Raw genomic sequence first — 25054 nt, forward strand, 5'->3', positions numbered from 1 at the left:
GCTATTGTATAGAATTTCAATTTTATCATAACTTCAAAACAAAGAAATATCAAGCATGTATTCATATAAAGATGTAGAGGCTCATTAGTGCTTATTAATTAGTAATTGTAATTCCTTTCTGGTGAAAAAGGCTGCTTTGATACTGTACCTCATCAAAGTTTGAGTGATTTATTGATCCTAAATTCCCTTTTAATTATAAGAAATGTTTTGGTGATTCGAACAACTTTAAAATCAGTCAAAACAGAAAAAACGGCATTCAGAACTTAAAAAGTAAAAAATGTCAAAAGTTTATTAATATTAAATGATACCTTGTTACCAGTACTTTCCACATGCTCTCCCAAATTTCTACCAAATTATGCATGGTAACAAATATAGTTGTATTTAGTAAATAACATAGTATACTAAAAAGTAGAACTGCCAGCCTCTGAGAAACTGGGAAAAATTTCCATCACCTATAATGTCACTGGAGTTGGATTAAAAACTACAATATTTGCATCACCAGACTATGTTGTCAAAAAATAGGTTAAAACACACACACACACACACACACACACACACACACACACACACACACGGGTCTACATTTGCTACCATTGTCTGTCTTGGATCTAAAATTCGAGTGTATTAACCAGATAATTAGGCCAGCCATCTGTCTGCTGCTTAGGTGCAACTTAAAGTATCTCACATGCTTTGCTTTACTTTCTCTCTTCTCCCTACGGTATCATTCTTACAATATCCATTAGAAATGTCAACTTCTAGCAAATATTATACGAATACTTTGATATATAGGATGTGTTGGGGAAGACAGTGATGGAGCCCATATATTTTGTAATCTGAAAGCGTTGTAGGCCTGAGTATAAGTAAGAAGAACCTTCCCAAAAGGGTATTCTTGGGAATGTAATGTGAGTTTTTTCATTAGCGCTGTTTAAAGTGTCAGAGAGGCAAGAATTGAAGAGATGGGAAAAGATACAATATCAGTTCTCATAGGATGTCACTAAGATGGAGTCTGCTTAGATGCTGAGAAGAAACCCAGGCGGATACAGCCCCATCTGTCCTATGTCTGCGGATCATGGAAGCCCCAGCAGGGTCAACAGGAATAGACAGTCCTTCCTCCAAAGATAAGCAGGAGAACAATGTATATGAATAAGAACTTACAGAACATCATCCTGAGGATTCAGAGGGAGAGATAATGACTGATACTGACCTGCTTGTGGAAGACTAGATATTTTTCTAAAAACAATGAAAATAGTTTAAAAATCTGTTTAGTAACTTAAAAGGAAATATGACAATGTGTTTTGTATATAATCATAGAATAAAACTGTAAAGAATAAAATGGAAATTAAAAGAGTATATAATGATATTAAGGAGAAATGTAATTGTCTTTAAGGAGCCAAAATTTCAGTAGCAGCATTGGAAGTATTCATGAGTAGTATTGAAGCCTAAAAGAAGAAAAAAAAAAAAAAAGTAATGTAGAAAGTAAATTTGGGAAGCTCTTAGAATATGCAGCTTAGTCAAGAGATGAAAGTAATAACAGGTATGATAATAGGTAAAAAAGACTAAGAGTAAAGAGTCATCTTAAGCATTATAAGTCTCTTTGGGCAGAAACCAGATAATTCTATTATCAAAATGTCACTTCTCAGCAAAACCGCAGGCACTGACTCCCAATCACTGTTTGTGTCCTCTTCCTTTAAAACTGACCTTTAGATTGCATGAAATCAATAAATCTATAATCAGAAATTTTCAATATAGAGGTCAGAAAAGGCAGTCATATATTAATACTGATTTATAGCAAAAATAAAGACGACTTGGTTGATCTTAAATACGACTCTGTCTGTCCTTTATGACCTTGAGAAAACCCATAGTCATCATAGGATTCACTTCATTGAAGTCTAAAACAGGGCTTGGTATGATGACTATGGATGGTGTCAGATAATGTATAGGAATCCAGTTCAGTTCAACCAGAAATTATTAAACACCTATAAGGTGTCAGGCACTGACCTGGGCACCACAGGATTACAATAAACTCAACATTGCTCTCACTCTCAAGTATCTTATGGTAAACTGAGGAACAACTTTCTAAAACCTCTTCCAGTTTTGGCTATGTAGGATTAATTGCCATTGTATTGAAACATTTGAAAAATCAATGAGAAAAAGGTAACTTGATACATAGAAACCCAGTATAAAAAAAAAAAGACATTTCTGAACATGAAAACTCTATAGATGCTTATGAAGATATCTGTTTTGAATAATTCACGTATTTTCACCTGATTACTTGGATCATCCCCAGCTGATGTCTGCAGACTCTTCCAGTTCTTGGTATCCAGGATGGCTCTAAGGAGCCAACCTACCCAGTAACCCAAAACTACTCTCTTTAAGGGTACAAATTATTCATATGTTGAAAGTCTCCATGTTCATATTTGTCTTTTATGGCATAACTGGAATTAGATAATGACAGGCTTCAGCAAAATCTATTGCCCCACTGGCATGCAATACTCCAACAACATATTGAATTCTAGCATAGTTTCTGTAGTTCCAGAGATTTAGTCTACTGAAGTGTAGTTCCATGACGAAAATGAATATTCCAGGGATCCCACAGAAACAAACATGTCTACTTCTTACAACTTGTCTCAGCAATTGTAGAGAAAAAATACTAGTCTTCTTATATATGTGTAACTTGATACAGGAGTTTGCCCATCAGTAATAACACCCCACAAAGGAACATAATAATTTAGTGCCTTTGTTAAGCTTTCAACAAAATGAATGATTTTCTTTCTTTGAATTGTTGAAAGAAGAAGTAATGTCCTCTACTATATATATTTCATCTAAAACTATAAGGAAACATCAAGTCTAACCTCACAATTACGTCTGTTTTCAAATTAAAATGAGGGTCTGTGGCATCAAAATACTAATTCATTTGCGGAAATAACTACATGCAGGACATTTTTTTTTGAATCTGAAAATATAGACAAAATGTAACATTCCTGCTGTGAAGAAACCGAGTTTACCAGTGTGAGTCTCAAACATGACTGAGCATAAATTAGTCCAGGGAGATTTTTAAAAAATAGATTAGCCTAGGAAAGTCATGGTTGAATTTAAAGCAGAACTGAGGCTTCTGCTTTTGGTATAGAAAGGAAAGTAGGTTGAGGGCATAAACTCATGTACATGCAACAATGTGTTCTTTTTCCATGGTTTGAACACTACTCTTTTGTTTGACAAACCTTGGAGAGTAGAAAGGGGTAGTTTGGTGAGAGCAAAATGCCAGACGTGTGTAACCTGCGCTATCCAGCTCATTCACTGAGTTACGGGATCTTTAAATGATAAGAAATGACAAAATTGTCCCCAAATGTGAGAGCAGCAGTTGGAATTTCAAAGCAGGTAAGGACTGTGCAAGCAGGCTATTAGGCAAATTTGGCCAAAACAAAAACAAAGCAAAACACAAAAACAAAGTAGCAGATTTTCTGTTCTCTGCTTTTTACGTTTTTCTAACCTGTGCCAAAGCAAAGTTTTAAGCACTACATTTTAAGTAATTTTTAGAAGTTTTCTTGCAACTTTATTAAGGTATGATTGACTAATATAAACTGTATATATTTAAGGTATACAACTTGATGTTTATTTATTCATTTATTTATTTTTGGCTGTGTTGGGCCTTCGTTGCTGCGCGTGGGCTTTCTCTAGTTGCAGCGAGCAGGGGCTACTCTTTGTTGCTGCGCGTGGGCTTTCTCTAGTTGCAGTGAGCAGAGGCTACTCTTCGTTGCGGTTTGTGGGCTTCTCACTGCGGTGGCTTCTCTTGTTGTGGAGTACGGGCTCTAGGTTCGAGGGCTTCAGTAGTTGTGGCTCATGGGCTCAGCAGTTGTGGCACGCGAGCTCTAGAGCACAGGCTCAGTAGTTGTGGTGCACAGGCTTAGTTGCTCCGCGGCATGTGGGATCTTCCCGTACCAGGGATTGAACCCATGTCCCCTGCATTGGCAGGTGGATTCTCAACAACTGCGCCACCAGGGAAGTCCCCAACTTGATGTTTAGATATGCAAATACATTATGAAGTAAGCATCACAAAGTAATTAACATATCCATCACCTCACATAGTTCCCATTTTCAATAACAATACAGTATTATTAACTATAGTCACATTGCTGTACGTTAGATCCTCAGAATTTATTCATCTTGCGTAACTGAATCTTTGTACCCTGAATCCCTCCTCCTCCAATAACCTAAGGAATCTCCCTCCAGGTCTGCTACTTATTAGTTATGGGAGCCTGGGATAGTTACTAAGGTCTCTGGGTTTAGTTTTTCCAGTGGTAAAGTGGAGATCATAAAAACAATTCAGAGAGTTGTTGTGAAGATTAAATAAATAAAGTTGAACATTGCAAACAGCCCAATGGGCAAACACTCAACACCCAATCAATAATTAGGTATTGTGATTCTCATTATGGGGCTTTGACAAAAGTAATGCCAAACATATTGGTTGACTTGGGCAAGGCCACACAGTCTAGTGAATATCAATTCTCTTTCAATAAGAATAGAAACAAAACTTCTTAAGTGGTTTAACACTTTTAGAGAATTTATATCCCTTGTGATGCTCACAATGACTTTAGGAAGAAGGCGTAAGAGGAATTACCCTCTCAGTCTTATGGGTAATGACATGGCCATTTAGAGAAGTCAAGTGACTTGCCCACCATCTCAACCAGAGACAGAACTAAAGCTCTGATTTCTGGAGGCCTAACCCCTCCCTTGTCAGACACTCCGTCTGACATACTGACAGGACGCTTCTCCACCTTGATGCTTGGTAGGGCCTCAGAGAGCATCACATCTGAACAGTACAGAGCAGCAAAGTCAATTAATCATCAGCCAGAAAAGATTATGGAGTACTTATGCTATACAAGGCCTTACTCACTTTTCTAATTAAGAGGCTTTATATTTTTTTAATCATTTTTGAATACAATAGCATCTTTCTGGAATTAAAACCTAAGGAGGGCAGTATAAAAAATATTTTGTCATGGGGTGACAAAAGGAAAATTAAACAATTAGCAAAACTGGTCATGGCAGAAAACCAAGTGAGCATTCACACTCCTAGGAAAGAGGGGGAAACACATACAACTAATTAATATGTGTATTTTTTTCACTTACAAATTGAATATCATCAGAGACTAGGTAGGTGCAAGCTACCTGCTTTGAGATGCTATTTGCAAGCACATGGCAGTGACAGGTTAATGGCTAGGGTACATAGCCCCAGTAATGAAGGTTCAAGCTCATTAAAACTGGCACAGGTATTGACAGCACAAAGGAGTATGCCAAGGTGTTATCAACTGAAAGTGCAAAATGAGATCAGCTTTTAAATTATGTTTCAGAAACTCCACATGGCCAGTCAAAACAAAGACAGAAGAGTGTTATGTCATGTACTGGAGGCTCCTTGTGTGGAAAGGAGAAGCAGAGGAATTTCTGTGAAAGCTGACACCATTCCTTAGGAACTGTTTTAGATCAGAGTACCAACTGGTTTCTAACTAAACCAAAGAACTATTCAAACAGTGGGTTAAACCATGGTTTTCTGTTGACTTGGAGACAAAATGACAAAATCTTAGAACTAAAGTTGCACTCGGGGATCATCTTTTACAATTTTCTATCAGTTATATGAATCCCACTAAGGTATCCTTCTCGCATGATCACCCAACCTCTCTATATTATTAGCAAGGAATGGAGAAATCACTATTTTTTACTTAAACCAACCTAGCCAAAAGATGGAAAACTACACTTGTTACATGTGACATATTGCAGTTGAGCGGACATCCATCCCTGAGGGCTTTCATTTTAGGTAACTCTACATGAAGTCTACATGAAAAATCGAACCCCTTACTCACAGGATGGCTTTTCATATCCAATGATGGTTCGGATAACACCTCCAATTCCTTGTTTCTGTAGGTCTGACTTTCTGCAACCATATTTCAGGAATTCCAGCTCATAATTCTGGGTTTTAACCTCCTTGCATTTACTCTTAAAGGTAAGCTATATCATTCAGAATTAGCACAATTCCAGAAACCAGCTATAATCAGCATGGAATACTCCCCTCCAGCACATCTCCAACAACTGCTCTCCTTTTTCTCTTTGCTTCATTTAGATTTATTCCTTTCACTTTTCCAACCTTTAGTATTTCACACTCATATTTGTATCCTTGGATGAAGAACTACCATAACATGTTGGTAATCATTCACATATTGATCATGATTACTTAGAGGTTCATTATACTATTCTTTTCACTTTTATGTATAACGGAAAAAGTTAAATTATGAAAGTTGTACAGTAAGTCCCCTACATATGAGCGTGTTCTGTTCGTGTTCATAAGTCCAATTTGTTCGTAAGTCCAGCAGAGTTAGCCTAGGCACTCAACTAACACAATCAGCTATATAGTACTGTATTTTAATAGGTTTATAATACTTTTCACACAAATAATACATAAAAACAAACACAAAAATAAAGAAAGCATTTTTAATCTTACAGTGTAGCACATTGAAAAGTACAGTACAGTAACAGCTACATCACTATTGCTTTTACACTTGCTTCTGGACATCCTGGGCTTGAAATAAAGATACTGTACTACTGTACTCTATACAGTACTGTAAAGTACACAAAACCACAACCACTTGTAGCATGCACGTGACAATGTATGCCAGACACGTGAACTAACTTACGTGATTGGACATGCAAACGCACATTCACATCTTTGAAAGTTCACAACTTGAAGGTCCGTATGTAGGGGACTTAATGTATTAAAAATGGCACAATAAGAATATCCTCTTCTCAGACCTTCCACACTGCCCAAAAGTCCCAATTCTCATTTGAAACAAGACAAAACTAATATTTTAACTCATAAATAGATGCATAGGGCATTAAGTCATTATCATTATTGATGATAAAAATGTTGGCATCTTACATGACAGCATAAATTGGATTATCAGCTTGACTCGTGTCATATAGCAAGTTTGTTAGAAATTGAAAAGGAGAATCAAGTTTTGAAAGTGATAGCAGAGAACTTTAAAATTCTACTACTACTATTACAAATAATAATAATAGTAAAACTTCCACTTAAACCAGGTCATATGAAGTTTAGAAGTATGCATTCTAGCCACATTGCCAATTGCTTTAGGGCCAGTTGTGCTACCACACATAAATTTGGTTAATTCCAAGTAAGAAAACTGGGGAGACCTCATGTGTCATTCAGTCAAACCCACTGATTAAGAACCCGGGGTCCAGCAGACTGATGGTGGTGAGGTTTTCCCAAGGTGAATATTCAGTTACTGAGCCAGGGCTCCTGAATCCCAGTGTAATACTCTGTTTTCTATTCCACATTAAATTTTAAATTCCACATTAAGTTCTGTGTGCATCTTATTTCAGAGTTCTTATATAAATTGATTAAAGAAGTTTCACTTTTTCCTACATTAATTATATAGCTTATGCTTAATCCTATCTCTGAAAACTATTTTCTCTATGTTATGTGTCTTTTCTTGATATTGTATTCCTTAAACTTACATTTGTTTACAGTTACTAGGTTCATTGTTGACTGAGGTTAACAGTAGAATATGTGAACTTCAAGTCTGAACCTGCCTCCTTCTAGCTGTGTGGACTTGAACAAGTCACCTGTGTACTTTAAAGCTCAGTTTGTTAATTTATAAAATGAATATATCTCTACTTAAATTAGAGAACTAGAAACATTTGTATGATAAATTAAAAAGGCAAGCACAGTTCCTAGCTACTATTAGATAACCTCCAAAACACGTAACTTTTATTATTGGCATTAATAATAAATTAGTGAAAGCAGATATTACAATTTTCTTTGCATCCCTACGGTACTATATAAAAATAGTATTTAATTTTTATCAAGAACAAAAATAAAAGATAAATATGGAAAAGAAGTAGAATTAAACTGCTAGATATACTACTGTGTGTACCTCTATGAGCACACATGAAACCAGACCACTGTGAACAGGATAGAACATTTCAATTGAGTAGATGCTTATGCATGAAATAACTTACTATAGAGAATGTTAGCCATTTAATGATAAACAGAATTATCTCGAGCAATTCTTCTAACTAAAGACTTTCTGAAATGTACTTACGTGCTTAATATTTGTTTACCCAACATAAAATAGTGGAATAGTTGATTGTGTGTCATCTAAAGGTCCCAATGGCCCATACAAACTGACTTCATGACCAACGTGATTAAGTAAAATTAGCCTTAGAAAGAAATGCACACCACCCCCCAACACACACACACACACACACACACACACACACACACACACACACAAGCAGAAAACATGACTCAAGCAAATCAAGTTGAATTAAAAGCTTAATGTGTAGTGTAAAATGTGACTTTATTATAATGGTTTGCTGCAAGACCTGTTTTGGAAACAGTTACAATCAATGACACAAAAATGATTACATTTTCTCAACATAACCTAAAAATTCTAGTCAAATTCATATAGTCAGATATGAGTCAAAGGAAATCTTCCCTTATTATTATCTATCTTTCCCATAATATGTCTTTCCTTAAGCCATAGATGTGCTTTTATTGGTTTATAAACATTATTAAATGTTAGTTTAAGGACAACAGAAAAAACTCACCTAAGACACTTTCTCTACTCTGATGTATCCTACCCAACACTGAACATGGAAAACCTGGATTCTGGCCAGAGCTAAGTACTGACTTTGAATTGGGAAGAAGTGCAGAAAAGCTGTTAGTGTCTCAACTTACTCATCTATAACGCAAAATTAATGTCCACCCTACCTCCGAAACAAGGTTTTTCAAAGAAATGCAAATAAGTACCATATGTTGAAACGTCCTAGAAAAGTAAATGTAAACATGAATTATTATAAACGTATTAGGTGAAATTCCTGTTACCGACATCTCCCATTCTAAGGAAAATAACACAGCTGTTAACCATCAGAGCAACTTCAAATTCTTCTGTTTTAAAATCATAATCTAATAATATGACTCTGCTAAAGGAGATCAAAGTATAACAAGTACAGTAAAGTAATAGTATTAATATTCTAAGTATATACTAATCTGAGTTGACTTTTTTCACCATTAATTTTAAACACACACACACAGGCACACACAGAATATTACAGATACTCTTACATACTATGCTAATTCCTATGCCTCTGCCATAATACTTCCTTGCTCTCCCAGTGATGTACTCTTTCTTCTCCTAGGCTCATCTGACCTCTACACTGAGACTGAACTCCATCTTTTCCATAAAGGTGACTGCAGTTATTCTTAGCTGAAACTGATCTCCAATGTCTTTTTTTGGCTTTTCTTCAGTAATAACCCAGGAGTTTATCACCGAATTGTTGTCTGATTATTTCAGGTATGTTATTTTCATCTAGTTTCTAAATTCCCTGGGTACCATAATCACATTTTATTCCTTTTAAACATGTCAGTGGTATATGTATATATGTCATAACTATTATCACATATAAGAGAAAACAGTATCAAATAAAGGAGAGGCAAAGAGAATAAAAGAGTTCCAAAAGCAAAATGTGCTGCTGTGTGTCGTCCATCATAGTGGGGAGAGAAGTGTGGAACAGATGTGTTTTGGCTTCTGGGGAAAAGGTTAATCAAACCTCATCGTGGTCCGAATAGAGTATTTCTTGAAACTCTCAGATTACCTCTACTTCCTACCCCAGTCATAGCCTTTTGATGACTAACTTTACTTCTTCAAACTCTGTATACCAAAAAAAGGTACTGTGAACAATGAGGAACGTATTTATAATTTTCCTGAGCAAAAGAACTGTGTTCAGGCATCTTTATAAACTTTATATCTAGAAGAATGCTTGGCTACGCTCAATAAGTATATCTTTAAGGAATATTAGATGAATAAATTGATGGAAAAATAGATGCCAATGTCAAAGTATCTATTAATCTTTATTTGTGTTGACAAACCCAGTTCCTGGGCCAACAAAACCAGCACCAACCATGATTGTGTGGAATGCACTGTAAGTACACAGTCTATTTTACTGCAAACCTTTTAAATGTCAATGAATCCTACCTGGAATATACAAAACTCTGTGCAGGGCATGTAATTGGAATTCAATAATGCTTGCGACGAATCTAAGCATAACTGTTTCATACCACTCATACAGACATTTTTTCCTTTTAAAAATCAAAATATAGTTTTCTACTTGAAAAAGTTGGTGGTGAGCTTCCCTGGTGGTGCAGTGGTTAAGAATCCACCTGCCAATGCAGGGGACACGGGTTTGAGTCCTGATCTGGGAAGATCCCACATGCCACAGAGCAACTAAGCCCGTGCGCCACTACTGAGCCTGCGCTCTAGAGCCCGTGAGCCACAACTACTGAGCCCATGCGCCGCAATCACTGAAGCCTGTGCACCTAGAGCCTGTGCTCCGCAACAAGAGAAGACACCGCAATGAGAAGCCCGCACACCACAATGAAAAGTAGTCCCCGCTCAGCACAACTAGAGGAAGCCCATGTGCAGCAATGAAGACCCAATGCAGACAAAAATAAATTAAAACAAATAAATTTATTAAAAAAAAAGTAGGTTGTAACATAAAAGTTTAGCTCTCATAATCTAAAATTTGATTTATATTTCCAACTCCCTTTAAATACTCTTAAGTAATCATTGTATTTCTAAAACAGAAATATTATTTTCCTAAATTTTTCCCCCGAAATACTAACACTGGATTTTATGAGTAAATCCTTTTCCCTACTCCCTCTTTGCATTTAGTATAAATATAGTCATTTTAACATAAGCTGGAATCTTAAAAATATTTTCTTAAAAAACTATTTAGATTTAAATTTCAAACAAAAGTATGAATATTTGCAGTGGTATGTAAGGTTACCATAGTTTGATTTTTTATACTAAATATTTTTATTTTGTTTTTGATTTCAAGTGCTTTTAATATAGATTATTTTAAACTTTGGTTAAAATATATGGAGCATGTAAATCATTTAGCAATAAAGAGAACATTTTTGGTAATCTGCAGAAAAGTAAATATGCTTTAATGATATACTTCTGTAAGCACTTCTTTAGTTTTGGCAGGAAATGATCTACTCTTGATAGTAAGATACTTTGACATACATTACTTTAAAAAAGAAGATCAGCAATGATAACAATTAATTATATTTTTAACCTAATTTTCAATTCTTTGAGCTGTGAGTCAGGAAATACAGATGTCATAATTTCAATGTGTTTACATTACTGGGAGGGGAAAAAGAAACAGTAAACTACAGGGAATACTCTGTCTCAACAAACAAGGAGTAAGAGTGCTATTATAAGAATCTGTGCCTCTTAAGATAGTCCAGCACTTTTTTATTTTAAGGAGAATTTAGTAGATTTTTACATGTTATAAAAATAACAACATAAACAAAAAGATAAAAAATTTAAAACATTATATCATAGAAAATTATTTAATATGTTAGCATATTTAATTCTGATATAACTTTTGTAGCATCTACAAGTGTGTGATACAATTGGTAATGTACTATGCATATTATTCTGTATTCTACCCTTTCCACTTAATATTTTATTCCAAGCATGTTCTAATGTCATTATTTTTTTCAAAAGATCAGTTTCAATGGCTGTATAATATTCCCTTAAATGGATGTAGAATAATTTATCTAACCACATACCTACTTTTGCACATTTACTCTCTACTCAATATTTTTTCCTTATAAATTATGTTTCAATAAAAATATAAATTACCCTCAAAACCTCACAGTCATGAATTCAATTCTACTTTTTTAAACTATCAGCTTGGTTGATGTTTATAAAAAATTAGGGAAAAAAATTAAAAATAAGTTAAAAGAGTTAAAATTCTGACCCAGAGCTGGAAGTAATAATGCTGTCAGAAGTGTAGCTCCCTGCACACAAAGAAATCCAACAGTTTCTGCAACAAAACCAAACTGAACTGATGGACAGAAGCCTTTGAATGATAAAACAGTGCCAAACCAAAAAATAACAAACTAGATTCATTTGTCCCATTTCCCTAATTATGAGTAAATATTATTGATATTATTTCAGTAATTTGTTTTATTTTTCATGAAGATTTTACAACAATGGCTTTTCATTTCTATTCAATATCCTGGATATAATTCATCAGGATAAGGCTCCTGGGGCATTTATAAAGGATTATCAGGTGCCCAGAGCATCTCTAAAAGCTATTGTCAGGATAACATTCTAATAACCATTCTAAGATCTATTTGGCTCCAGATTTTTGCTTTTTCTTTATGTTTTCTTAACTTTTATTTTTTGCCTTTACCTTTTTATCTTTACTTTTTGAACATTTTTGCTTATTTAATTTTCACTGTGCTTTTGCCTACAGGAACTATTATCCCCACTTTAGATGAAGAAACCAAGCCTCAGAAGACTTTAAAAAATTGCTGCAAGACTCTGGTTTGTCTCTGTTTAAGGACTTTTCCTATTTCAATATGTCATACTGTAACACATCATTTGAAAGATAACAGGTTTAAATATCTATTTTTGAATATCATATGGTAGATGAGTTCAGTTGTCTCCAACATTGTCCGATAAAATTAAGATTATATCCAAGGGGGAGAACCTTCAAGATGGTGGAGGAGTAGGAAGTGAAGATCACCTTCCTCCCCACAAATACATCAAAAATACATCTACTGTCACAAAGAAAGAAAACTACAGGCCAATATCACTGATGAACATAGATGCAAAAATCCTCAACAAAATACTAGCAAACAGAATCCAACAGCACATTAAAAGGATCATACACCATGATCAAGTGGGGTTTACCCCAGGAATGAAAGGATTCTTCAATATATGCAAATCGATCAATGTGATACACCATATTAACAAATTGAAGGAGAAAAACCATATGATCATCTCAATACATGCAGAGACAGTCTTCGACAAAATTCACACCCATTTATGATAAAAACCCTCCAGAAAGTAGGCATAGAGGAAACTTACCTCAACATAATAAAGGCCATATATGACAAACCCACAGCCAACATCGTCCTCAATGGTGAAAAAAAACCATTTCCACTAAGATCAGGAACAAGACGAGGTTGCCCACTCTCACCACTTTATTCAACATAGTTTTGGAAGTTGTAGCCACAGCAGTTGGAGAAGAAAAAGAAATAAAAGGAAGCCAAATCGGAAAAGAAGTAAAGCTGTCACTGTTTGCAGATGACATGATACTATACATAGAGAATCCTAAAGATGCTACCAGAAAACTACTAGAGCTAATCAATGAATCTGGTAAAGTAGCAGGATACAAAATTGATGCACAGAAATCTCTGGCATTCCTATATACTAATGATGAAAAATCTGAAAGTGAAATTAAGAAAGCACTCCCATTTACCATTGAAACAAAAAGAATAAAATACCTAGGAATAAACCTACCTAAGGAGACAAAAGACCTGTATGCAGAAAATTATAAGACACTGATGAAAGAAATTAAAGATGATACAAACAGATGGAGAGATATACCACGTTCTTGGATTGGAAGAATCAACATTGTGAAAATGACTCTACGACCCAAAGCAATCTACAGATCCAATGCAATCCCTATCAAATGATCAATGGCATTTTTCACAGAACTAGAAAAAAAAATTCACAATTTGTATGGAAACACAAAAGACCCCGAATAGCCAAACCAATCTTGAGAAAGAAAATCGGAGCTGGAGGAATCAGGCTCCCTGACTTCAAATGTAAATTGATACAGCCACTATGGAGAACAGTGCGGAGGTTCCTTAAAAAACTAAAAATAGAACTACCATACGACCCAGCAATCCCACTACTAGGCACATACCTGGAGAAAACCATAATTCAAAAAGAGTCATGTACCACAATGTTTACTGCAACACTATTTACAGTAGCCAGGATATGGAAGCAACCTAAATGTCCATCAATAGATGAATGGGTAAAGGAGATGTGGCACACATATATAATGGAATATTACTCAGCCGTGAAAAGAAACGAAATTGAGTTATTTGTAGTGAGGTGGGTGGACCTAGAGTCTGTCATACAGAGTGAAGTAAGTCAGAAAGAGAAAAACAAATACTGTATGCCAATACGTATATATAGAATCTAAAAAAAAAAAAAAATAAGTGGTTCTGAAGAACCTAGGGGCAGGACAGGAGTACAGACGCAGACATAGAGAATGGACTTGAGGACATGGGGAGGGGGAAAGGTAAGCTGGGATGAAGTGAGAGAGTGGCATGCATGTATATACACTACCAAATGTAAACTGGATAGCTAGTGGGAAGCAGCCGCATAGCACAGGAGATCAGCTCGGTGCTTTGTGACCACCTAGAGGAGTGGGATAGGGAGGGTGGGAGGGAGACACAAGAGGGAGGGGATATGGGGATATATGTATATGTATAGCTGATTCACTTTGTTATAAAGCAGAAAGTAACACACCATTGTAAAGCAAATATACTCCAATAAAGATGTTAAAAAAAAATTATATCCAGGGCCTCACATGTGATCATTCATCCCAGCTAGACATTTTCCACACAAAAAAAAATAACCATGCAACAACTCACATGCGTGATGGACACTGGGAAGGACAAGTCTGTATAGATCAGAGAAAAATCTATGCACACCCTGAGGAAAAGAACTGAAATGAAACCTCTACTGATTGTGGATCAAGTGGGCCCTCCTTAGTATATCAAAGAAATATGATAGTTTATCTCATTATGCTAACCGAACTATTTTGAGTTTTAATTGGATCCAGACAGTGTGCTAATTGCTGGGGTGACTCAAACATAAATATGACACAAGTCCTATTCCTCAGGGTTTACTGTCTCTTGGAACCGAGCTGCTCTAAGAGTCATGTTGGGAGACTACACCCAGTTGGGAAGTGATGGCCACTGGTCCACAATGCGATAAGTTGAGCTGAGGGTAAGCATTTGATGCTTTCGTAGCAATGTGACAGTGCCGCCAGATCCAAATGCATGATAAGGGGCCTAATTTAGCTGAGCAGATGAACCCATGGGTGAGCCAGCAACAGACTAACTATACGCAGAAGAACCTCATTACATGATGTTGTGATTCAACCTTAGTCTTTCCAGGATACCCCAGATGTACTTAAAATCCAAAATATATTTTTTGATGAAAAGATAACTGATTCATAACCTACAGAATAAATTTTGAAATTAGCCAGTGGTAAAGAGTTGAAGATAAAGTTTAAAAATACAGTATCACTTTATTCATTTTGTATAAAAGCTTAAAATGAACATCCTGAGATTGTTAAAATTGCTTTAAAATCTCCTTGCATTACCATCATCCTTATTTTGGAGACTGATTTCTTCTCTCCAATAATATTATTAAAAAAAAAACAGAGACAGTTTAAACATACATTATCCCCTAAGAGTGGTGCCGTTGTCAATCTAACCCAGATTAGTTAACAAGAAGGAAGCAAGTTCACTTCCTACATTAAAACCTCTGAATATTGATATGCCAGTTCCTGAGAATTGGCATTTAATGTGAATAATCACTATTTCTCTCAATATTTGTTTAATTCTCATTTAGCAATAACAAAAAGTTATGAATATAATAGCAATCCTATTAGTCGCCTGTATATCCGCTCTCAAACAAAGTAATATATGAAATTCCTCTTTTATTCCAATGTTATGTTGGTACTTATTATATATTTTTGCAATGTAATTTTAAAACAGTTAATTATAATGAGCTAAATTTGGGGGCTGTATTTGTAATATTTACTTATTTTATTTTTCTAATAATTGATTTTATTGTATTTTTCAAAAACATTGATTCGTGCCAAATAGGAAATACATACAAAGTATTAAATTTTAAAACAGTGGTCTTTCACAATAGTTTTAGAAGCACTGTCTTAGAGGAGATTAGACATGTTATAATTATAATCAAGGAAGAAATTTCTATATGAGAGAATCAACCTATGGGGTTTAGAGGAAGAGGATGCTGGCAGGAAAAAGAACTTTGCACCTGGGAATCAAGTTTCCAGTGGGACAAAATGGGGGCTGTCAGATTGGGGAGAGGGTTCCAGGTAGAGAAAGTAGTGTTGGCAAAGGCACAGAGTCAAAAGAACTTTTGAGCGTTATGAAGAATATCAAGCAGTTCAATAGCCCTGAAACATAATGTTTCAATAGCCCTGAAACATAAAGTAGAATAGTAGGATAGAGGCCAAGCTTGATCCTGAGAGGTCTGGAATTCAAAGGGAGGAGTTTGGAATTTATTCAATTGGCAAAGGGGTTCCTCTGATGGTTTTTGAGAAGTGTGTTTACAGTTTTTAGCTGGGCCTTATAAAGTTGTATTTGGCAGGAGACTGCTGGAGGATTGGAGACCCATGAAACTAAGTAAGGAGTTTGGTATTAACATATATATGCTGCTATATATAAAACACATAATCAACAAGGACCTACTGTATAGCACAGGGAACTCTACCCAATATTCTGTAATAACCTATATGGGAAAAGAATCTGAAAAAGAATGGATATATGTATATGTATAACTAAATCACTTCGCTGTATACCCAACACAACATTTTAAATCAACTATACTCCAATATAAAAGAAAAATTAAATTAAAAAAAGAAAAAGTAGTTATAAAATCACATAAACATACATATTTATCGAAAAAATTCAGGAAAAAATGAATAAGCAAAAAGAAAAAAAATATATCAGGTCAAAATCCAGCCATCTGGAAACACTCACTGGTATACAGTAGAGACAGTGTGAATCACATACCATCAACTCTGTTTTAAAGACACCTTTGTTTACTTTTTATACCATAAACATGTAAATATGCTTATACATTATTTTAGTGACTGCATAAGTTACCATTATATGGATGTCCTTGGGGTAGATGACATGACTGCAATATTCAACATGAAAGGATTAGTCACAGTGAGATCTGTACCCATGAGATTGTCAAAGAGGTAGTTAATGCATGTGTTAAAGATGTGGAATGGCATCTCAGAGTGAAACACTGGGAGAAGGGGGGCTTTATACTTCAACATAGTGATTAAAGCAGGCTCCACCTCTTATCAGCTGTGGTTTTGGATAAGTGTTTTGCTTTAGCCTCAGTTGTCTGGGGTTCATCATTATAACTTACATGCTATCTATGAAATATGTCCATAAAGCATCCAGCACAAAGCCTAGCGTAGAAGGCACTCAATTAATATTAGATTTTTCTTTGATGATTGATAGGTCCTCAAATGTACGTGGGGAGATGAATAATGTTAAAGAAGATGGATTTCTGAGTTTCAAGGTGACATAACTACGAAGAAGGTGCTATAAAAATGGAGATTTCAAGGATCTGAGCAGATTTGGTGGAAGGCAGTTGTTACGCTAACCATGAACACGAGCACCCATCCAAGGCTGCATTGACATTCACAGATAAATTGTTTGAGAAGCAGCATAATGAATGACATTTCTACACTTCAGCCTACACGTGACAGGGCCGTCAAGATGCCCTCCTTCTCCTTGACCAGTAATGTATTAAATGCTCCTATGGTGACCTCCAAGAACTAAATGAAGCTTCCAAATGAGCTTAGTTTAGACTCCTTCAAGCCACTTATATACTATAGAAACCTGGTGAGACATGTCATGAGAATAAATAAGCAGCTCTCATTTTACATTTAGATATAATCTGTGACAATGAAGCCAGGGTTACACATTGTATTTATAGTCCCCACTGTATTATCTGGCTTTGTGAGGAATACGTAAATAGGCCAAGTACCTAGTGATTGCCAGAAAGGTGATCTGGATTGGATAGAGGAAAAAATGAGCACAAATGTATTCCCCTGCTGGAAAAGCAACCCAGTGCACACAACCTACTGACAGTGAGTCAATTCTTTCAGTGGTATTTATAAAGACCACATGGCTCTAAGAGCTTAGATATTGTTTAATTCTGTGTAAAAGGTGGTTTTATGTCAAGTTCTTTTATAAATATATTTGATCTTAGGTTTTATTTATAGTATGATAATACACTGCAGCTTTGTCCCAGGATATATTTTCAAAATCAGCTTTACCAATGATTGGTAAAGAAATTATGAAAAAAAATGATTAAAATGATTAACTCCAAATAATTTTATTTTGATATCTTGTGAAGCATTAGAGTAGAATGCGTGCCCTAGATATTGAAATGTGGCTTAATTTGGTATGCAGTTCTCTGCTTAAACACCGCTCCAGTCCTTTGATACTTCGATACCAACGTGTCAGTTACACACAGAAGTAAATGCCTCTTTAAATAGTTCAAGCTAACCTGAGAAGGGGGACGAGACCCATGATTTTTTTCTTGCTTCCCAAAGTCAAAAACTGCACACATTTCTATAGTTTGGTCAAAATCATGATGAATAAAACAGAATATTATTCAGCATTTCAAATCTAATGAAATGACTCAAAGTTTTTTGGTCATCTCCTTCAATAGAAAATACTTGCTAGCAAGTAAAAAGATGACTTATAAAATTACAATGGCACATTAGGAGAATGATTCGTGGGAGATTCATTACGTATTAGAGCAAGGCTACGTAATTCCATACCTTTTTTTAAATTTAGTAATAGTACTCATCTGAAATAAATCATAGTGTACCTCTGAAATAATCACAGTGCAAAGGCAACAATAAGGCAAGACCCAAACTTATGAACAATTCAAAATGAAAATATACAAATAGATTAATAAAACTGCTATCTTGTTTTCTCTATTTGTAACATCATCACCATGATAATACTTACCTTGCGACCAATTTCAACTGCAACCTGAGTTTACAGAAAAATAAAACTGAACTTCTGTTAAATGATTTCATTCATTTATTCAAAAAAAACAAATCTTAAGTGCTTGCTCCTCTCCAGAAACTGTATCAGTGCTAGGTAAACAAGTATGATTTGCCTCCTGCCCTCATGAATTAAGTTACATTCTTTTTATAGCTTCCATAAATAAACATTTAATTTGCAGGCATAAATGTATTTAATTAGGACATTACAGAAGAAAGGATGGACTGTAAGTTAAGACGTTATTCATTAGATACAAAGGCAAAGCTCTTCTTAGCTATCATACATGTAACCTACTCTAGGCCTTGAAAACAAGCAAAGATATTATGTCTAAATAAAATGAAGGGCAAAGATTAACAGCTATCTAACCATGGTGATTAGTATGGTCAGGCAAATTGTAATATTCCAGAAATGAAAACCTGACTTCCTTTTCACCAACACATTTCTTATAACTGGATTACCCAATAACTCCTCCTACCACCTCCCACCAAGACAAGCCAAAGTCCATGGAGCCACTCAGTCGTTTTGATTGATTGATCGATTGACTGATTGTATTTGTAATTTAAATTCTTTTTAAAACTTTTTGAAAATAGCAAAATCAGAAACAACCTAAGGAAAGCTGAGGTGATTTCTTTGCCAAGCCACAAAAAGCAAAAGTGCAATGTGTTCCCATGCCCCTTCTGTCATTTCAACTTTGTAGAGTCAACTTTGTAGACTCTCAGACTGGAGAGTCTCCCTAGTTTGTGGCATGTAAACTTAAAAAGAAAAGCCACAAAGAGAGAGAAGAAAATTAATCTGATTGCCAAATCTGAATCACTTATATGTACGCTCCCAAAATCTATACTTCTACACCAAGGAGAATTACCCAGAGAAATGCTAGAGATGTAATACGTGTTTGCAGTCACATAACTAATGATTCATGAGGGAAGAGCAGATACAGAGCAGTCAACCTAATGTTTGGGGGATAATTTTATTGATGAACTACCTTAGAAATTAGTTTTCTCTCACATGAGCCAAGGTATAAACTTCTGATTAAATGGTATCTGTAATCATTGAAGCATAATGTCAATTAAAATAACCACTGGTGGTCAACCAGTGGTCAACAAAACCACTATTTAATTTTAATTATACAGAACTTGAAATAAACATAACATATAAGAATGTATACACATACCATTGATCCATCGAGCTTCTGGATCATGAAGCACAAATTCTTTCCTGAAGAGGTCTTCTAAGGACAATCTGGTTTCTGATGAATTTGTGAGTTCATCTAAAATAAAGTAAATTTTAGGTTAGACACATTCTCCAAAGAAGACATACAGATGGCCAAGAGGCATATGAAAAGATGTTCAACATCGCTAATTATTAGAGAAATACAAATCAAGACTACAGTGAGATATCACCTCACACCAGTCAAAATGGCTATCATCAAAAAATCCACAAACAATAAATGCTGGAGATTGTGTGGAGACAAGGGAACCCTCCTACACTGTTGGTGGGAATGTAAATTGGTACAGCCACTATGGAGAACAGTAAGGAGATTCCTTAAAAAACTAAAAATAGAGCTACCATATGAGTCTGCAATCCCACTCTTGGGCATATATCTGGAGAAAAACACAGTCTGAAAGAATACACGCAGCCCAATGTTCATTGCAGCACTGTTTACAATAGCAACCTAAATGTCCATCGATAGAAGAACAGATAAAGGAGATGTGGTACATATATACAATGGAATATTACTCAGCCATTAAAAAGAATGAAATAATGCCATTTGCAGCAACCTGGAAGGACCTAGAGATTGTCATACTGAGTGAAGTCAGACAGAGAAAGAGAAATATCGTATGATACCCCTTATATGTGGAATCTAAAAAGAAATGATACAAATGAATTTATTTACAAAACAGACTTAGAGAATGAAATTCTGGTTACCAGGAGGGAAGGATGGGGGGAAGGGATAATTAGGGAGTTTGGGATTGACATGTACACAATGCTGTATTTTAAATGGATAACCAAGAAGGACCTACTGTATAGCACAGGGAACTCTGTTCAAATTTATGTGGCAGCCTGGATGGGAGCAGAGTTTGGGGGAGAATGGATACATGTATAGGTATGGCTGAGTCCCTCTAGTGTGTACCTGAAACTATCATCAACATTGTTAATTGGCTATACTCCAACATAAAATAAAAAGTTTTAAAATGTCTTAAAAAAAACTAATGAATTACACTATCTGGACTACTTTGCTTTAAAAATATGTTAACTAGATGACAATATAAAGTGGAAATTTTAATGGTTTTTGGCATTAGAAGTTTGTCTGTTCCATGATACTTTTCAACCCATTAAATTATTTTCAATATTAAAATTGTCTTGAGCTACCACAAATTTAAGAGATCAATCCCTTGTTATGTAGTGATATATAATATGAAAGCAGTTAATAATTTCTATTGTGCATTGTGCCCCAAAGCACACATTTTCACTGTTTAACCATAATCCAGCCCAATACTTTCCAAAATCACTTCAACATATTCTCTCTAATGATAAATTTACAGTTTTGTTGTAAACACCAAAGATGAAGAGGTAAAGGTCCCAAACAAATATGATCAATAAAACTTCCCAACTTGAAAGGAAGTTCACCAAATAAACAGAATAAATCCCAAAATTCCACAAATAAACCCAACAAATACTAAGTGGACTTAGGAGTTAAATGTAAAAACTCAATATGCCAGAATATGAATGAAAAGCACATGTTTATATTAGTCCCTGACACATAAACTAGGTGTACTTCCTTTTTAAATCCCAAAATGTAAGAAATGGAAGGACAACACAGTTTAGATACCAAAATTAAGCATAGCAAACATACTTTTAGACAAAAGAGGCTACAGACAAGTTTGTGATATTTCATTTTCTTTGCAAAATAATATGATTGTTTATTTACTGTATAAAATCATCTTTGTGACCTTTCAGCTGTGACCTTAACTCTGGTTGAAAATAAAATGTCAATAATATATGCTAACCTCATTAGATATTGTTTTTTAAAAGTTCAGTACTTATTGCAGCAAGAGCTTTGTTTCTTCCAGCTGAAAAGCTGGGGCAAAGAATCAATAACTTCAAATGCAGTTTCTTTCAACATGAATCAGCCATGTAGTTAACCCACAAAATAATTGTTCAGAAACAACTGAAAAAAATATAACAGATGGAACTAGTGAGAATTGTTTGACCCAAGCCTATTATAAGACGTGATTATATATAGATTTGCAAAACAAAATGCTCCATTTGACAGTCTGACACAACAAAATTTAAATTTACCTTATTCATTCAACAAATACTAGGGCTCTTAATTTTCAAGGTGTTAAGTGAAGTATTGTAAGGTGCAGAAGACATATCTATGTCCTGCCCCGAGGGGTTCACACAAAGCAAGAAAGAATACGATGGATGTCAGAATGAGGATACAGAGTACTGTATGAGCTCAGACAAAGGAAGGAAAATATCTTGCAAAAACAATCAGAAAAGCCTTCAGTGAAAAATATAATGAAAAATATAATGACCAAATATCATGCATTGCTGGTGGGAATGAAAAATGGTACAGATACTTGGAAGACAGGTTAGCAGTTTCTTACAAAACTAAACATGTAATCTAACAATTGTGCTCCCTGGTATTTACCCAAATGAGCTGAAAACTTACAGCCACACAAAACTCTGCACATGGATGTTTATAGTAGCTTTATATATAACTGCCAAAATCTGGAAGCAACCAAGATGTCTGTCCTTCAGTAGGTGAATGGATAAACTGTGGTCCAGATATTGTGATACTATGAAGTGATAAAAAGAAACGAGCTATCAACCATGAAAAGACATGGAGGAACCTTAAATTATTAAGTGAAAGAAGCCAGTTTGAAAAGACGCCATACTGTATGATTCCAACTATGTAACATGCTGGAAAATGTAAACAATGGAGACTCTAAAGATACTAGTAGTTAGAATGGTAGATACATGTCATTAAACTTTTGTCCAAATCCATAGGATGTACAACAGCAAGAGTGAACCCTAAAGTAAAATATGAACTTTGGGTGATAATGATGTGTCAATATAGGTTCATCAGTTGTAGTAAACATATCACATGTGGGATGTTGACAATGGGGGAGGTTTTACCCATGTGAAGGTAAGGGTAAATGGAAAATCCCTGTGCCTTCTGTTCAATTTTTCTGTGAACATAAAATTTCTCTTGAAAATAAAATCTATTCATTTTTATTTTTAAAAGTTAAATGACCTGGGCCTTACAGGTTTCAAAAGACAGAGAAAGGGAATGGCATGGACAAGTGAAGGAATGAGAGCATTTTAGAAAAAAGAATGACTGCTTTTTGTTTGACACAGCAAAAAAGCTTTGATGCTAGAATTAATTTTCTGTCATAGTAGTTTGGGATTTTAATCAGATGAGCTAACTTTATCAGGATTTCAGAAATATATTTATTCTATGAGATATCTCAATAAGACCAGATTTTGGTATAGACAAGTTTCACAATTTAAAGTTTCCTGAGATTATATAAATGCACCCTAATTTGTCCAATACAATCCCTTTAATTCTTAGATGATTACATTTTACCATCTCTCTTTGATATGCGTTTATTTAGTTGATCCAATGAAATTTATATAGGTAAAGGTAGGAGGTAGGAGTCTAACTTTCAGTGGAAAGTAGATTATGATAGCACAATCTATGAAATAAATGATCCTTATCAACTGAATTGAAAAATTTACTATATTTTTTGCTCCTAGGTAAATTCCACATATTGTGTTTACTGTATTTTTTGGGCATATGTAAAACAAACAAACAAAAAAACACCTTGTAAGGCAAATGCAGCATACCATACAATCTTTTTTTCAAACACTTTTTTGAAATATTATTTTGGGATTTCTCAAACGTGTTCTTTCACATGAGCTTAAAAATCATATTAAAATTCACCAGAATGGGAATCTTATTAAAATAGCATTATACATACACAGTGAATTGGAAAACTTTAAACTTTAGGTACATTAATTGTGTTTCATCTTCTATTTTTCATATAGATCCTTCACATTTCCTATTATATTTACTAGTAAGTATATATGGTTTGTTATTGTGAACAGAATACTTCCCATTGTTATTCTAAATTAATTAATACACACACACAGAGTTAATAATTATATTATTCACCATATCACATTTTCTTTAAAATGCCAATGGGAATTAAATCTTTTATTTTTCTACATATTCAATTCTATCATCTGAAAATACATTTTCTCTTTTTCCTAAAGTTTAAATTTATATGTATATATATTTATATGTATATCTGTGCATGTATATATAGGCATTTATATGTATATATGTGTGTATATATACATTTATATGTGTATATACACACACACGTAATATATATATAAAATTTTCAGGTATTGCAGATTCACATGCAGTTGTAAGAAATAATACAGAAAGACAAATCCTTTATACACTTCCTCCAGTTTCCATCAATAACATATGATATCTTGCATAAACAATATCTCAAAAAGAAATTGACATTGATACCCTCCACCAACTTTATTCAGACTTCACCAGTTCTGCATGTATTCAGTTGTGTACATGTGAGTATATGTGGCTGTCTTTAGTTCTATGCAATTATATCAAATATGATGAGTACCAGTAAGGCAGAGAACAGTTCCATCACCAGAATCTCCTGTGTTGCCCTTTTATTGCCATAACCTCCCTCTGCAACCTTTGGCAACCACTGATCTATTTTCCATCTTTATGATTTTGTAATTTCAAGAGTGCTATGTAAATGGAATCATGCATTATGTAATATTTTGAGATTGGCAGAGATCCATCTTAGTTGTTGAGTGTATCAATTCTCCGTTCCTTTTTGTTGCTTGGTACTATTCCAGGGCATGAATGTATCAGTTTGTTAAACTATCCATCTGTTGAAGGAAATCTGGGTTATCATTTGTAGCTTGGGGTTATTATGAATGAAGCTGCTATGAACATTAATTATAGGTTTTTATGTGAACATAAATGTTCCTTTCTTTGGGATAAATGCCAAAATATGCAATTGCTGGGTCACACGGTGCACATTTATTTTTGTAAGAAAAAATCGGATGCTTTTCTAGAGTAGTTGTACCATTTTACATTCTCACCAGCAATGTAGAAATGACCTAGTTTTTCTGTGTTCTTGCAAGAATTTGGTGTTTTTTTTAAAAAAATAAGCCATCCTGATATATGTGTAATGATATGCCGTTGTGGTTTTAATTTGCATTACCCTAATAGCTAATGAACATCTGTTAATGTGCTTATTT

General features: G+C 34.7%; 1 protein-coding gene across 5 annotated transcripts in view; it reads right to left on the reverse strand.

Moving 5' to 3' along the window:
- The window catches only part of DPP10 (dipeptidyl peptidase like 10), a gene marked incomplete at both ends in the record, with an annotated part of 1304794 nt that overhangs the window by 468688 nt on the left and 811052 nt on the right, over nucleotides 1-25054 (reverse strand). For 4 of the 5 annotated variants that reach the window (XM_082841087.1, XM_082841086.1, XM_082841085.1 and 1 more), the window contains one exon: nucleotides 19914-20009. The exons of the other annotated variant lie outside the window; for it this stretch is intronic. In XM_082841087.1, the coding sequence (XP_082697213.1) occupies nucleotides 19914-20009 (96 nt within the window). The remainder of the gene's footprint in view (nucleotides 1-19913; nucleotides 20010-25054) is intronic. 5 annotated transcript variants of the gene reach the window in all.

This window comes from Leucopleurus acutus (assembly GCF_964270905.1).
Source record: "Leucopleurus acutus genome assembly, chromosome: 6".
Lineage (NCBI taxonomy): Eukaryota > Metazoa > Chordata > Mammalia > Artiodactyla > Delphinidae > Leucopleurus > Leucopleurus acutus.